Source organism: Scophthalmus maximus, chromosome 21, assembly GCF_022379125.1.
Source record: "Scophthalmus maximus strain ysfricsl-2021 chromosome 21, ASM2237912v1, whole genome shotgun sequence".
NCBI classification, from domain to species: domain Eukaryota; kingdom Metazoa; phylum Chordata; class Actinopteri; order Pleuronectiformes; family Scophthalmidae; genus Scophthalmus; species Scophthalmus maximus.
The window spans coordinates 6,669,724-6,687,760 of record NC_061535.1 but is presented as its reverse complement, the minus strand read 5'-3'; the positions used below and the strand labels follow the sequence as shown (position 1 = coordinate 6,687,760).

The 18,037-nt window shown below is 41.6% G+C and overlaps 1 protein-coding gene across 1 annotated transcript in view; it reads right to left on the bottom strand.

Moving 5' to 3' along the window:
• ofcc1 (orofacial cleft 1 candidate 1) overlaps nucleotides 1-18,037 on the bottom strand; it is a 76,855-nt gene that overhangs the window by 30,306 nt on the left and 28,512 nt on the right. The window contains 3 exon segments of the mRNA XM_047329976.1: nucleotides 1,752-2,003; nucleotides 13,826-13,971; nucleotides 15,768-15,859. Coding sequence (XP_047185932.1) covers nucleotides 1,752-2,003; nucleotides 13,826-13,971; nucleotides 15,768-15,859 — 490 coding nt within the window.

The window sequence follows — 18,037 nt, the reverse complement described above, 5'->3', positions numbered from 1 at the left end:
TATGAGTGTGTAGTATATTTGTGTTTGTGACGCTTTGCAGCTCAAGGGCAACTGGTTACAGTAGTTCCCACACTATGTTATATATTGTTTGTGCTTGATTCAATCATATTTAATTAGTCTGATGACAATTAACATTATAATTGGCTGTTTTACTAGTCTGTGCTGCCTTATTGATTACATGGTTACGTGTAATATGAATTAAATTTGATTATTTATTAGCTTTAAAATTTGGAGTTATATTAATAAAAGTAAAAGGCAGAGATAAAGTAACAAATCTGACGGACGCAACAAGTTATTTTATTAATACATATACTGTTTGATGACAAAGCTTCTCCAGGTCCCCTATTGTAAGTTAGGCTCCTCATTCACAGCAAGCCTCATGAATCTCTTAATCTTGCCATCAGTCAGGAGGTAAAGCCAGTGGTGGGAGAGGAAAGGTCCAGTTTTTGCTCATTAATTTCCATCTGATTTGCTCCAAGAGTCGAGCATTTCTCAGATTCTCTCCATTAATCTGACAGTAGAGGTCCATTATTTTTTTGTGTCTTATTTTCTTTCATCTCAGACATATCTCTAAAGTGTTTTATACGTGCAGCAATTTACATGGCTTTATCTCATTGCCAGGGTGAGAACAAACTGAGACCCTGCCTTAGTTCTCAGTCACCTGCAACAGGCGTTGGACTGATTTCTACATGTATGTAAAGGATTAAGGGGGAAAAAAAGAAGATCTCACAGGTGACTGAAGCAGTACTGGGGTCAGAGACTCTGTTGCTACTGGGGACACTTTGTTGTCTGCTGATGTCCGACAGCGGATTGTTGGGAAGAAAGAGGCTGAGAGACTGAGGTAGAGAGGAGGAAAAGGAGAGTGAAATAGAAACAATGGGGAGGGAGGCTGCAATCACACCAGACACTCTTAATGTCACTTGGTCTCTCTCTCTTCCTCCGTCACTGGGCACCACCAGCTCTGGCCACTGCATGGAGAGAGAAGTGCTCGGAGGGAGAGCGGCAGAGTCGGACATGTGGAACTTGTCATCCGACGTTGACCCCCTCTGTTTTCACATATTCGTTGTTTTTTTATCCTTCTATAGTCCATCCATTCATTTTTTTTTTATATATGGACACTTTTTCTTTTTCTTTTTCTTTTTCTCTGTGCCTTCCTCTATCACTTTCCATGATTTAATGTGTGATGTTTGCACCCCACATGTTATTGTAATAAAATCCTGCCCGCATGCATGTTTGCAGCCGGCTCTTTTTATAGTGATGAATTAAATCAGCACCATATGCTATGCTGCAATGCGATTTAACCGTTCTGTGGTATTTTATTGCTATTTATTATCAATGCTGTGTACCAAATAATAACAATAAATTCCTTCCAAATAATGTAGCCTTTTGTGGCTTAAAGCCGTGTGGTGAAATCAACAAACTCCTTCTACAATGGGTTTGTTAATATTGAGAGTCTTGTTAAAATGTTAACGGGGGGATTCCAAACCAATGATTTGGGTGTATCCAGTTTGGTGTGTGTGTGCGCGTGTGCGTGTGCAATTTCCCTAAACACATCAGTGACCTATGTATCTGTCCTCCACATAGTGGGACTTGTGTCAGCAACGATGGGTGTGCTCCAAAGGTGTCTGTTTACAGGTAGTTCTGCTCCCTGTCTGCGCATGTGTATTCATACGTTTCCCCCCGCCGCCCGTGTGTGAGTGTGTGTGTGTGTCTGTGTCAGTGCAGGGCGATATCAAAGGAAGCAAACTCACTTGTTGACAGGAACTGCTATGGCCTGGAGGTAGAGCCACTGGCTGCAGTAATGCAGGTAGAGCCTCACAAACCACATCAAAGCCATCAGCAGCATAATGAGGCTGAGCTGCCGAACAGAGCAACGCCAGCTCGCATGCGGCTGCCGTTGCCCCAGCAACGGCGGGCCCAGGTCGGACAACAGCATGCGGAGGGCCAGGTGGGCTCGATGAGACAGGCAAGAGGGGCGGGAGCCCGGCCCCGTCAGTGCTGATCTGTTTTCAGACACACCACATGACAACTGAAAGGTTTTTTTTTTTCATGCTTTACGACATTACATATGCAGCTGGAACAGTTGAACACGGGATGATTAAACCGCTCCTGCACATTGGCATCACTGTCAGTTGTGATCATTTTACTAGAGACATTTACCATGTATTGACATTTAGTGCACTTCAGCAGGTACCACACTAGATGCAATCACTTTGGATTTACGGTGAAAATCTTTGCATCACATATAAATGTTATTTAAATGCATTTTTACCATCATCAGATAAGGCAGGAAAAAGAACTGACACACACACCAACCACACAACCACAGAGACACACACAGATAGGAATCCCTTCCAGCAGTGCTCGGCTTCCTTCAGCACCTCTGCCTCCTCTGTGCCGCCCTTTGTCAGGCCTGCTCAACTATTCCCTTTCATATAGAGGGTACAGATGGAGTAGTGAGAGGAGAGGAAAATGAGAGAAATGATATCCCCAAAAACCCTTTTACATACATTACTGTACAACATGTGAAATAAATTAGATTGAAAATCTACAATGTGCACAGACCTACATAGATGCATACTATAGTTTACACATATAGTCAACAAAGCTGACATCGATGACCCCGACCCTCTGGCTGAAAGTAATTAGACCAAGGCTGAAATAGGTGTATACAGTAGATATGTGAGTATCACAGAGTGTGACTTCAGGCCTTTGCCTGTGGACATCCCTGTGTCTTACCACTGTGTCCCAGAACAAAGTTGGAATTCACTTTGTAGTGTATATCTAGGGAAAATGATACACTGCCTAAAGACAAAAAATCTGGAAAAAAAACCAAAACAGAATCAGTTGTATTGCTTTCTCATCCTCTCTGCAAATAATTAGGCTAGACTTACATCAAAATGCAGCATTGCGTTTTTCTGCCCTGCTTGTATTGCCGCTGAAATACAAACAGTCCCACAGTTGCATTTAAAACAACAACAACAATAAAAAGAAAGATAATCTTTGCTCTCCCAGTGAGGTGGGAATAATCTCTGTATTGTTAAATTATTTGAAGTTTCTTATTGGATGCACATGGTACTGTAGGGTACAGTTCATGTGGGAGAAGTCAGGATTCATTTTGAGCTCAGACAGCCAGTTCGACTGATAAACATTCACAGCTTGGCCGGAATGAACGCATAAGAGTCAGTTATACTGGTCAGTTCTGTGGTTGCAATTTGAATACCGCATGATTTCAAAGTTTGCCACTGTATATACAGTATATGTACCATATATTTACTGTAAGGTCACAGAGATGCTGTGGATGCAAAATAATGTATGCGATAGGGATGTAGAGAGACTTGCATTGCTTATGTTGATTTCTCATTTCACATTAAATCGTCTGAACGCAGTGTTTATTGTTTTTTTTAAAACGAAACTGCTTCCCCGTCTGCAAAAGTGGAATTACAGAGTAAAAATTTTAATTTTGTGTCACAGACACAGGCAAGATGCTCCCTTGTCAAGTGGCATTATGAGATAAATAGTAAATGCAGTGTGATGCCCATCTCTCATGAAATGAAGATATTGATGATGCATGAAAGAGACATATTTTTAGATATTTTCCACGTTGTGGTGGCCTCTTCCAAAGTAAAACGGGAACGTGATTGTGAAATCTGTTGTCGCCAACTGAATTGATTGCATTGTGGCACCTCCAATTACAAAAGTATAATACAGAAAAAGAGGGGAAGGCAGGGGGTGGAGGTGGGGGGGGTTTATCTTGCAGGAAAGGAGGATATTTCATTCCAATATCACAGCTTGTCTCCCAAACGACTGATGGCATGTGGCATAGCGGCCTACAGATTAAACTAACCATTTTAACAGGCATGCATTGGCACATAATGCTATATTTTAACTGTAGTTTATATGCATTTGTGAAATCCAGGCCAGAAGCTGTATCCTCATTATCTTAGTCCTGATACGTTTGTTGCTCATTCCCATGTCATCAAAGCACATTGCAAAAGGACTCATCATTCTCTCTAAACCTTTCCCGAGTGTGCCAAGGCCTGTGAATCAGATTTAACCAGCGTATATCTGTCAACCGTTGGAGCAAGAAGCATTTCCTGGACTGGTTTTCTCAGACTGTGTCGCTATATGTTGTACGCAACGACAACAGATAGCTGTGCTGTTAAAAATAGCACCAGCAAGTACAGATCAGTATTAAACCTTTAAGATGGCATGGGTAATGAGAGATGCAGGGGGAGGGGAGGAGTACCGTGGGGTATTACATTTTAAATAGCAGATTTATTGTGAGAAGGCTCCAGGGCCGAGGAGAGTGAAGGTAACTCTCAGAATCCCTCTGCATAGCCCTAATTGCTTAAACCCCCCGGTCTAAGGCCACTTTAAGTATTGGACTTATCCCTTTATTTAGAGGATTACTTTCTGTCACTTTCTTATTTGGGCCACCGGCATTGTTTATAAATGTACCAAAACCACACATCGTATCCCCGCATATTCAAAGAATGGTTTGCTGTTGGGGGAAATAGAGGAAGAAAAAAAAGTGTGAAAATAGATTTAAAAGATTGACAGATAACAATGATTGTTTTTCAGTGGCCCAGATGCACAAGTTTTGTGGTGATTACACCTGTTTTGAATTTCTCAGGTGTCAAGAGATAGAAGTGAAGATACTACAGCTTCATTTACATGTCGTTTTTTTGAAGAACGCTGAAGATGCGTTTTTGGATTGTGGCAGTATATGTCGTCTGTCTTCGATTGGTTGTGAAACCATTTCCTCTTTTGAGGTGTTATAAAGTGATAGATGCAAAATAAACAACTTTGTGTAACTTGGTAACGCATCAACAAATGGACACGTGAACGATCTCATGTTCTAAATCTAAATGAGAAAAAGGAAAGGATTTCAAAACCAATTAAAAATGTGCAACCCAAAATAAACAACCATTATGAGAAAAGTGTCTCCATGATGAAGTAACAATTCTAACCGAAGCTTTGCTCACTTCACAGTTTCCTTTGCAATTTGCTGTCTCGGAAAGATGTTACAAGTTATACAGTCAAGTGTAAAGTCATTACTTTAATGAGATTTTGCTGAGATTTGGTATGAGAGTTTACGCTTGAGGTTTAAGTTAATATGTCTGAAACATACCATACTACTGTTCAAATGACATACGAATCTGAAAAATAAAACAATTTGGGGAGCGGTCTGTTTGTTCAGTATATATACAGATCCACCCTCATACCAGTTGATGTTATGCATATGTCTGTCTGTGCATAGATAATGCATATCACATTCAGTGCACTGATTGCTCATGTGTATGCATTCCATTCGTGTTTCCATTCGTTTGCAGAAATAAGATCCAGTGTACATGTTTGGATATAAGGAAAATGTTAATGTATGTTAACTCTGTGTGCGCTTGCCAATTTAAGTTTACAAGTACAGATGCTAGTCATTCCCATAGTACAAATATTAAGCTTTAACTGCCTATTTATTGCATTCACAAAGAAGCGCTTTTAAAATGACTGGCATATATGCATGGTTTTGCACAGGTGGGGAGAATACACTGCAAAGTCAAAGTGGAAATCATAAAAAAACCTGCTCCCACAAGATGTAATAAATGTTAATCCAATAATAATCCATAATTTCCAAAGCATCCTGAATGTGTGTATAAAAACAAGTTAAACAGAGCAGTGGTTTCAAACTGCTCTAAGAACATTGAGTAATTTTTATATCCTTTTGTAAGAAATGTTCTTAAAGAAATATTGCAAAGAATATAAAAACACTGTGCTCCATTTTACTCTCGCTCTCACACCTCTTTTTTTTTTTTAAATCATAGTTCTTCCAAGAACAATTACCTCACCATTTGAGGGCTTTATAAGCACAGTGGTTTACAGAGACCCTGGCAGAGCAAGAATACACATAAATGAGTTTCATTGACAATATGGGAGTACAGTGGCAGGTATTTGAGGTGTAGTTAAAAGAGAATTACAGAACTGTGACTCAGCTGCAAAACTGGAGTCCATTACCATGTAATTAAAATAGTATAACGATGCACAACCAAATTATCAGAATTATTTGCTGACAGGGACCGGAGGAGAACATAATCAGAGGCAGTGAAAAAAAAAAATGTTCCACTTAATTAGGAATCCATGCTTGACTAATAGTTGGCTGCTCATTTTTACAATGCAAGAGAGGTTCTCACGTACAGGCAGGCAACAGGGCCACGGAAAACACCACAAGTGCTTTGTGTTGTTGTTGATCAGCTGGCAGTGCGTGAGAAGCAATGGTTGCACAGAATCTGAACCTGATAGAAAAACTAATTAATAACTATGTAACAAGCAACAGATTTTCAGAAACATTCAGGTTAGCACTGGCAAGCAACTTTAGGCAGGCAACTACAAATACTAATAACCATCAAAAATGGCCGGTAACTTCATTAACCCTGACACCATTGACTAAAACAAAAGCATGGAAAAAACTATGTGTAATTTTTATACTTTGATTTTCTTTCTTTTGATATTAAATAAACAAGATTTAGAGCATCTATATAATATAATCTGTTTTTATTAGCCCTGGACAGAGATGGGCGATCTGTTGCCAGTCTGTTTAGCGAAACAGCTGGTGACTGTAGCTTCATGTTTAATGCACAGATGTGAGGGTGGTATCGATTTTCTAATGAGGCCCTCAGAAGGTGAAAATGTTGATTTATGCCTTTAACACACCATAAAAACATGAATATAATTCCAATTCCTGGTGCAACAGCTGACGTCCCATCCCTCTACCTCCTCTACACGATCAAGGAGAAGGCGAGCGTGTGTCTCTTATGATAACATGGTCAGATGATGAAACTGAAAACTACAACTCAATAATATAATTTGTTCATTGGCAAGCCTCTAACGCTACCAATACCATTCCAGAACAATAATTCGATGAGCAGTAGTCCAGCGTGGCTCTGGCCAAACATATGTCCCCTCTGCAAAAATGTGTTTTGGCCTCCTCACACACCTTGGAATAGTTTACATGCATACATGAGGTAGCCGTTTCACTGCCGTGCAACATGTGGTGTTTTTTATGGAGAGCCTGACTTAGCACAAGAGGGGATTAAAACATGGAAATGGCAGGTCCCTTGGTGCACCATAAACTAGGGTGGAAACATTTCAAATGCAGATGCACCTGGGATCGGCAAACACACAGGGACTTCCCAGGCACTCGTTACACAAGCAGTTACTACAGCTAGCCACATTAGTTCTTAACAATAAAGAACAGGTTGTTTCTCTGTCTATAAATGTTTGTTTTTTTCAGGGCATTGAGAAAATACACACAATATAGTGCAAATAAAATTTTAATACGTCGAATGATTAATGCAGGACAAATAATATATATAATGTTCTAAGGGAATCTATCTATTCATCAATTTGGATGAGGCGTACGGGGAGGAGTGCTGCAGAGGCTGAGTATGGGCCTCCGGAGAGTTGCATCAGTATTTAAATGGATTTCACTTCTCTGACCTTGCCTCATTACTGCAGGACATTGTCACCAGAGAGATAGAGACACAGAGAGAATGAGGAAAGGGTGGAAAGAGAAAGATGGAGAAAATTACATGCAGAGAAAGTGAGATAAGAGAATTAACAGGAGGGAGAAGGGAGTAATTATGAGCCATGTGTTATGAGTGTGTATGCATGTAAAGAGCAAGTACATGAGTGATGGACAAAGAATAAAAATAGTTTTGTTTTTTTTATGTGGCCAGCCAATGACCTGAAATGCAAAAGTGAAATGGGCCGAAAAAGGTGAAGAACCACGCTGTTCACTTGTCCTTTAGGCTTTTTTTTCATAAAGGCAATATCATATCTCAACGTATTCTGAATTTTATTATACTCCGATCAAATTCTGCTGTAAAATTGTTTTCCTGTATTGCTCCAACTGTCCACAACTACTACATTACAACTCCCATCACAGAATCAAACCTTGAGGCAAACAACATGGGGAAAAAAAACACACCATAAATTAAGTGTGGCTCTAGGTTGTCACTCAAAGTCCTGCAACCCAGCTGACCATATAGGTCACTTGTCCCTACCGTTGGATAGGAGATATACGATTAAAGCAAAACAGGGGCAGGCATACCAGCCATTTGTTGTCATGGTAACAATAATCCGACCTGAAGGAGCGTACATGCGGCTGATGTACTACTTCCGTCATCATGTTAGCAATAATAAACATGCGGATAATGTTTAGACCCAAACACTACTTGGTCCTGGTTTTGAAACGGCCGAGGTTTGGGTTACACGAGTACTTGAGGTTAACTTTGTTGTCATGGTTACAATAATACAAATGTGGCGGGCATCACATCATACTCGTGTATACACAAACATTACACTGTGCATCGAATTGTGATTATATCTAGAGCTCGTCAGTTATATCACAAGAGCTGTCTTTCAGTGATGTTTTCATAAAGGTTCATATTTATTTACGCAAGGGAACAGCGCATTAGCAACTGTTTGCACTACAGTGCATTAGCTAATAATTTATCTGCATGTAAGAATCGACTTTTGAATTCTTGGGGAGCTGTTTGTTGACTTTTGCCATCTTTTTCAGATGTTTATGTCAGGGTGATTACAGATGAAAAAAGAAGAGTGTGAGGGGAGCGTCACCTCTGGCCTTGCTCTGTCACACACACACACACACACACACACACACACGCACACACACACACACGCACACACACACACACACACACACACACACACACACACACACACACACACACACACACACACACACACACACACACACACACACACACACACACACACACACACACACACACACACACACACACACACACACACACACACACACACAACTCATATGTTCTCACACATTGTTCCTGTGAGGTTTCTCTCTCTCTCTCTCTCTATCTCTCTCTCTCTCTCTGAACCTCCCCTCTCTAACGACACATAAGGGTGGGAAAGACATTTATTTGACCCAGACCACCAATGGGACCGCAGTCAGCTCTGACTGACAGCCATATCACCACAGATTAACCAGTCATATTGCAACGTTAGCCTGTCAGAGAGCTGACAGCTCTGATTTCCATAAAGGAAGCAACACGTTGATTGTGTGTATGTGTGTGTGTGTGTGTGTGTGTGTGAGAGATCCGAAGTGACCTCGGGCACGTCTGGCCGCACAAAACCCTAACATGTGCACTCGGTTGCGGTAGCCAGGGGCCTCTCTTTCACACATGCACGCACTAACGCATGCACACACGCAGACACATTCCTCCTCCCTCAGAACAGGAAAGAGCCCTGGAAAGCACTAGAGACCACGGGGTGACCGGCGCTGCCATCTCCACCCACCTCTCCTACCAGCATTACATCAGAATTGATTGACCCTTGCACCGAGTTGTGATTCGGAGCCGCAGTGTGCAGGGGATTGACAGCCTGGAACTTGCTGTTATTTCAGGTGGTTCTCTCTCTTCCTCTGTCCTTTTTCTCCAGGCCAATCTCCCTCTTTCTCTCCACGAGAGTGAGCGGTTCCTCTTTAGCAAAGGGACGACACGGCAGGGTGCACGGTATCAAGGCGTATGCTCCTGTGTAATTAGTAGCACAGACCAGTGCGGAGGAGCAGCCCCGAACAATATAACTGTACCGTCTTTACTGCTAATCTTACTCTTGAGCATGTATAGAGGCTGGAACAGATGGAGGGCACGGGAAGACAGAGACAAACAGTGAGTGCTCTGATGGGCTTGGCTGGGGGAAATGGGTGCAGAGGAACGTTGGTCCCCAACGAGCCGAGCTAACTGGGGGAAATTAGGTCAGTGTGTTCCCACTGACTCCACAGCAAGAACAGGCTGCGCACGTGTGTGTGTGTGTGTGTGTTTTGCCGGTGCACCTACATTGCCATACCGCACCACTATAGTAACATACTGTGCGTGTCTGTGCTTGTGTTTGTGTCGCTCGTTTGCAGCAGGGTGAATGTTGGGCCTGATTTCAAAACAGGTGATAATTATTTCCACCACGATTTCTTCCACAGCACGGCTTTAATCCAGACTCAAGGATAAGCTTGAACTCGTCCTTTATTTTGACACATCACTCTTCTAACTGAAACGAGCTAGCATTTAACTAATCATAACATCATAATCAATAACCAAATAGTTCTGCAGATGACACACATGAATAAAGGTTATGTGACATTAATCCCCAAATGGCCATATATACAGTCTTTTGAAATAAAAGCTTTGGGGACAGATGGGAGGCAGTTCTGCTGTGATTTGGCCTCCAGAGGATGAGTGTACTCTTCTATCCCACCTCCTGCAAAGCTTTGTCTTAACTCTCTCTCTCTCTCTCTCTTCATGTCTCCTGATCAGGACAAGCCAAACATAGTATAATTGATATGAGATTTAGGGGGTATATTTCAATGTAATTAGAATCTTGATAATTAGACTAATTAGGTCTAATTGCTGTGTGAGAATGACTTTGATTAAAACAGTTTTCTCTCTTCCAAATCAGAAGCAGAAAGAAAAAAAAAAACCTAGGTGACAACGCCGAGACACAATGCTAAGGCTAATTGACAATAACCATGGATGGATAAGAAATCAAAAGCAACACATATGATGAGCTATTTTCCTAAAAAAAACAAGAATGAATAATTCTTCAATATTTGTGAGGGTGGAGGCGATTTTTCTCCCCGAAATGTAACATAAGATGAGGTTTTAAAAAGCGTAAATGCCAGCCAGTAACAGGAACTTATCACCGTGCTTAGTTTAAAGCGCAGCTAAAGTCCCCTCTTTAGTGTAAAATTAATTCATTTCGAGTATGTTTACCTTTGCTGGAAGTTGCCACGCGATCCGAAAGCATTAAATTGGCCATATCAAATAACAACAGCCGTATTGAATCAGGTGCTTTGATTTTGCTCAGTGCTGTTCTGTGAGAAAAAAAAGGTGGTTGAGATTACATAGACATCAAATAAGCTGGAAGGTCGGCGAGAGACTTTCATGCATGTTCAAACAGACGGCAGCAGCATAGGGACTCTGCAGAAAGAAAGAAAGAAAGAAAGAAAGAAAGAAAAAAGACAAAGAAAAGAAGAATCATTCTTGGCTTGTTTTCATGATCTTTTTCATTTGCCCAGAATAGACTCACAGTTGTCAATACTTGCAGTAAAATGTGTTTTATATTGTTTTGGAAATTATTATATGGTTTATGGTTATTATGATACCATGTACCATTTTTTAGAGGGGAAAATGTTCTTTTGGGGTCACCGACCAAGAACAATTTTAAATGAAGTGAAAATCAAACAAAACATAGAACAATCAAATCATTAAGATGGAAGCTGATCGGGGAAAAAACAACCTTTAAATATGAAAATTCATCTTTGGATAAAACCCTGAACACACTGAGCGGTGCTTTCAAACAAAGCTCCCAGATGTCGAATTTTTTAATCAATTTGTCTGTTTTTGGAATAGAGGGTTTAAGTTGATGCCAACTTTTGTGTGACTGATACCTTCATTAGATGCATTCATGCAAACTGTATATTGATATTGGCCCTACCTCACACAGTATCATTTTATTTTTAGACAACCGTTTGAGTTCTCAACATGAAGTTGTCAGACACTTGGAAACCCCCCACCTGCTGCCGCAGCCTGAAGTTAAATTATTCAAAAGAATGTAAAGCATGTACTGCACGTATAGCGTGATATCTATTCATCTCATGAGTACATAATGTGGAGCACTGGGAGACGTCCGCTTGCTTCATTTCGATACATTTCTGTGCATTCATTTTACATGGTGAACCAAGTGCTCTTGCACGCTGAAATGAATACATTGTGCTGAAGCTTGTATGATTCTCTCACCATCCTAACTAAATCTTGCTGTTTCAAAGTGTTTGCTCAATAATGCATGAGCATCTGATTTGCACGTCTGTGTCGGAACGCCCTATAAAAATCTCAATGAGCTCAGTCTCTCGTGGCTCAATAGATGGCAGTAATACCCCCCAATCACGGCGCTATGAATAGTGATCCTACATAAAGTACATGTACACACAGACACATAGCACACAGTCAAGACACTCCAGCACACACGCCCGCACAGATGCAAATACACACAAACACAGATACAAAGAGAAGTCGGAAAATACCGGAAGATTTGACATTGTCATGTCAAAAAAAAAAGAAGAAAGAAGTAAATAATTCCTTTTGTCTGCATGTCTGTCAGTCCTCAGGTAATGTGGAGAAGCTGCAGAATAAGTCAAACAGCAAATTGGGGGAGACGTCTGAGCATAAAACTGTGTCTTTAAATTAATTGTGAAAAAAAACCCCTGATGATTTCTTTCTGATTAGGTGAGGGCACAGAAGCAGCTCGGAGATTCTGTAATGTGTGTGCTTGTAAAGATGGAGTCAATAGCTCCAGCACCTTCACAGGGCACCAGGGAACAGCCAGGGCTCCGACTCAATACATTCCTTTCCCCTCGCTGACAGAAATGTCTCATCTCACGGAACCTGCCGACTGCTCAGAAGTTAAAAAAGAAAAAAAGCAGCACTATGAATAATCGTGAAAACCATTTAATTGTGTCCCTTTTGTGCGCTGCCTACATGGGCTTCTGTGTTCGTTTTGTGCTCGCTTTCCCTCAAGATAGTCTCTGTGGCGTCATTTATTGGCAGGATACGCTGGTAATCATTTGAATTCCCCAAGTATGTTCAGAAGATGTCAGGGAGTAGTCTCTGATCTTGTTTAATATGTGACCAGCAGCTATAAATTACCAACTCCCAGAAATGAGGAAACATGGGTTCTTTTAAGTCTCCAGGGAGAGCTCGCTTTCTGTCTCCCTCACACATAGACTCCCTCTCTCCAGCAGCCCCCCCCCCACACACACACCCTCTCCCCCATGTTGTAGTGTGTGTGGCAGTCCCCTCCCCTTAATTTAGTTGATGTTCAAATAAAAACAAACCTGACATTTTCTTTCTCTCTCTGTGGTTGAAATAAGCAATTTAGCTTTTAGCCTATTTTGAAGGTCCACGGGCAGACGCTGCTGCACCTTGAAGCTTTCATGCTTTTAACACATTTGGCCAAGGTGTTTCACATGATGTGCTTTCCTGCTCTGTTCATATTTCACATATTCCTGCTTTCTCATTAAAATAAAAATGCTGTGAGACACGATGAAGAGAGAGGGGGGGGGGGGGGGTAACAAACCTCTGTTGGATTCTGTTGTACAGAGTAGTGAGAAAGAACTAAACCGCAGTGACATTGGGAGAGTAGGTTGAGCAATGTTTGCTTTGGCTTCAATAGGAAACATTGTTTCCGTACCAAAAAGCGTTTGAATGAAAGTTGATGGGAATACATTTTCTTTTGGAACTGAAAAATTTAAGTTCTGCAATTGACTTTGAAAAATCTACTATAGACCTTGAAGTCCAAATTAATTCACATGCAGATCAAGGGGCTAAAAGGGGAAAGGGACTTTTTTTAAATTCTGAGATGTAAAATATGAGCCCTATAAGCCCCCCCCCCCCCCCCCCCCCCCCCCCCCCGGGAGAGGGACTGGCTATAGGCAATGAGGCTCTTGAAATGACTCTGCTTGTAACTTTTTATGTTAACAAGTTAACACTCAACTAGATAAAATTAAAGCTATAGTAGAAGCAATCTGGATTCCCCCTGAAGGACATGTGACTACTGCGCCTATAGCTGCGGAGGACGTGTTCTCGGCACGTTGCGTTGTCGGTGGCTGTCTGCTCGGTGCCATGCACACCACTGTCTGCGAGGCGCAGGAACCAGTTGTCGACCATTTTTTCTTTTTCTTTTCGTGTTGAATTTTTAGCACGGCTGAGGCGGGATAATGAGTGGTGAGACTTACTGTAGGGAGAATGTATACTCCTCCGTCTCCTCCGTGGAGACGCTCTCCGTTGAACGCTGCATCTTCTGTTTGCCTGCCTGCCGAGGCGGTGCGCCGCCGCTGCTCATGCTGGGGCCGCAGCTATTTGTCTTCTTGATTGGCTTCTTCTGTGAGGGGCAGAAATCGGGGGGAACACATGCGGATGTCATTTGTAATCAAAGCAGGAAACAGGCCTCTGAATTTATCTTGGGGGATGCACACGGTGACAGTGACAGTATGCGTGGCACTTTGGAGCCTCTCCTATATCTCAACCGCGCCTCAATTGACACGAGACAAGACTGACGGCAAAATCGCATACGGCACGCCATCATTCAAGCTGGGTTCATTTGGGAAGTGTGTGTACAGTGACGGTGGTGTTAAATATGTGATATTTGAGCAGCTGGCACTGTTTCCCCCCCCACACAAGTCGTTTACTGTCGACGTTATGAACACAGTCAAATGGAGTTAGGAAGTGGGGTTTTAAATATTTCACCGAGGTACTTGGGAGCAGATATTATTTGTTAAGCCGCCAACCTGTTAACGGCTTCCTATCCCTGGCCCTGTCAGTCCCGCCTGTTTTGCCCTTGGGTGGGCTTAGTGCTTTTCTTCTTGAAGTTGTGAAATATTCACTGATGTATGTTAATGAGATCCACAGTTGGAATAAGCAACCTCTCGCTTTCTTCCGCCCCTGTCTCACTCAAACTCTAATTCTCTCATTTATTTCTTTATTTATTTTGTGTCTTTTCCTCTCCTCTCTCTCTCTCTCTCTCCCCCCTTCTCTTTCTGAGATAAACTAGAAGTAGTAAATGGGCAGGGCTCCATAAAGGCTCCATCAGCTTTCATAGGGCAATCTTTGCCAAAGCAAGCTTGGATTCCAGAGTGATGATCACAATAAAAAGGTGAGGGAAAGAAAGCGGAGGGGGGGGGGGGGGGGGAAATGCCTCAGATATATAAACCGCAAAGTTCTCCGGTGTCTCCCCACAATAGATTTAATGCAATACCTTAAGAGCAAATTCAGTATATAGCTGGACTCTTGCCCTGTGGGCAAAGTGGTCGCCTGGAGAAAATTCATTTTAATTAGGCCTGCACTGCAGGTTGAAGGGTTGAAATCTGATCCCTAGCACTCCCTGACTAGGGCAGGTTGGAGATCACACCACTTAATCATTAGACAACTGGGTTCCACACCACGACATTTGACAGATTTAGCAAGGTTTTAAAGATACGGCCAAGAGGAAGGAGAAAAAAAAAAAAATACACGGTCTACAGAGGCTGCAGAGAAATAAAACCTCATATCAACAAACTCATTTATTTAACAGGTCACTGCTGATTAATGGCGGTCTGAAGAGCCTCGTACATCAGTAGTAGGAGGTTAGTGGGAATAAAGACTTGGAGGGATGGAGGAGAGAGGCATGTGTGTGGGTGAGAGAGGCCGAGACCTGATGCTCGGCTTCTGGCTACCTCAACAGCCACACCACAACAAAAGGCCACAGAGGAGACGCAGTGGACGGGGCAGACCAGGGAGGCAGCAGTGTCAGAGCAGCACACAGAGTCATTTTGCATTTGCTACATCAAAGTATGGCAGGTAACATGCAGGCTTTGATTCACTTAGCTTAAGTCCTCTGTGGCACAGGAAGAGGCGTGTTCAGAGTGACTTGGAAGAAAAAAAAGGAAAAAAAAGAAAAAGAAGAGAGGCCTGCTGGCATTGCTGATTTCATAGAATTTGAGCTGCTTTGGCTTGACAAGCAGATCAAACCGAGCTTTGAAGGCTGAAAAATACCTGTTAGTGTGAAATGTATTTTGACAAATCTTAGATAATAAGCCAGGGAGGTGTGTGTAGGGGCGTAGAGAGGGGCCGAGAGGGTAGGCAAAGGGGAAAGCGTTATTTCAAGGGCGGGAGCACTTCCCTTTCAAATCACAGCGTTACCTTGTGGTGAATTCCACCCTCTGCTTTCCCCCTGCACGGATCACCCTTCTCTCCTGTGTTTCCAGAAATGGCTCCTGAGGAGGAATTCTTCCCTGCATCCCCCCCCAAAAAAGAGGAGTGATGTTCAAGTGATGTGCATAAGAAAGAAAGAAAGGTTTGTGTTTGCTTTCATTCACAAACCGCATTTGGCAAATACATCTGGTAATATTTAGATTACAAAATCATTAACTCGCATGCAACTGATAAAATATCCAAACACGCAATGATGGAAATAAATAAACATGTTCAACTGTAAAAAATACTATATTTAAACAGAATTTAATATTTATATTTAATTTAGCAAAATGAATTCAAAACGGAGCTAAAAATTACTGAAATGTCGAGGTTTGTAAAACATAGTTCAAACAGAAATAAAACAGAATAAAGCAAATAAAAAAAATATTTGCACATCTGAAAACACGTCAAGCGCGGCTTTTGTCTTGTGCTTCTGCTCTGGACCAGGTAGTGAGATTGTTTTGGATTAATATCTGGAGACATGAAAAATACAAAAAAAAAGCAGATTTGACTTTGTCCAGAGAGAAGTAGGAGTGTAAACTTAAGGAGGTCCGAACGCACATCTCTGTCTCCTACTATCTCAAAGCTGAACCTTCCCCAATACTCTAACGTATACAATTAGAAATGATGAAAAAGCCCCCCAAAAAAAGAAAGAAAGAAATATTTTATTTGGTTGTAATACATTTTCCCATTCTGCTCTGCTTTGGAAAATTACTTTTGAAGTGAGTATTTTTTTCATCCTCACCCTCTTTTTCTTTTCTCTCCTTTTCCCCCCTTTCTATCTTTCTCCCTTTTTTGTATTTTGCTGTAATTTAAATGGTAAGCGGCCAGATGTGTGTCTCATGCTTGACGAGTCAGAGATCTGCATTATTTAGCATATTAACATTCACAGAATTTAAAAAAGGGTTCCTGCGTTGCCTGGAGGTTGTAATTAAGTAAACCTTAGCTTGATACATGTAAAAATCTCACTGTGTGAAACTTTGTTTCCCCCTGTGGAACAAGTCACATCTATATAATACATATAGAAACCTCTGCGATGAAATAATTTTTTCTCTTGCAGTAGGATTAAATATATTACTTATAATATATTAAACACAGGCAACACAGAAATCATTCCGACAGCTATAATATTCTCAAATGACAGAGTAAGTGTACTCCCTCATCTTAAATTAAATTCAAATATACTAATACATAATATTTAACTAAATTATTCAAGTATGGTATATTTTTTTTCTATTTCCAGAATGATATGAATCATATTTGAAGCTTTATTACCCAACTAAATTATGTGTCAGTGTCAATATTCCAATAATTATATCTAATGTAGATGGTATAAACATATCTTAAGATATGTTTTGAAGTGCTTACATTTTTTTTAACAAAAAACTTTGTGTTGATGAAAGATTGATGAAGTCAGAGACTCTTTTGTGTCAAAGTTACAAAATATGAAAACCTGATCAGTATTGCAGTTTCTGCATTTCCTACTTTTGTCAAAGCTGAAATCCATTTTTCATTCAAGTTGAAGTGCAAGGTTTCAGTTTTTTTCATTGCTAAATTTCTAGGTAAAAGTGCACACGAGCAAATATTACATTGCAAAGTTGATGTGTGTTTCTTTGCAGACAGTCAGAGACACAGCCAAGCAAGCCTTTGCCAGCTGCCTTTGCACGCACGCACACACACACATACACACACACACTCATTACACCAGGCTCGACATGCTAATGGGCAGAGCGCTGTGGAACCAGAATGAGCGCGGAGGCAGCATCGACAGCTTCGACAGCTAAGGGCTACGTCCGTGAACTAAGAGCGCTGGAGCTGCCACAACTCCAGCCTCTCCGGGCACTCAAGGCCAACAACAAACTCCTTGTTATCCCCTGCGCTCTGAGCTGTGTTAAGACCAGCACACACACACACACACATACTCATCCAGTGCATAAACTGCATTGAGGCACCCACACACGGGAAAGACATACAAACAAACAAAAAATATTAATATTGCATATACATGCACAAACATTTTCCAGGGTAGAAAGTGAGTGTACCTCACACATGCATAACTGAACAACTCAACACACCTCTTTTGCTTCTGCTTACACACAAAAAACGGCCAAGGAAGGCGAAAAGCCCGAGGGCTGTAACACTGTTGAAATCCCATCACCGCGTTGCCGGTGAGATGCAGCCAAAATGAGATGGCGGCTCTTGCTCACCTAGGCCCC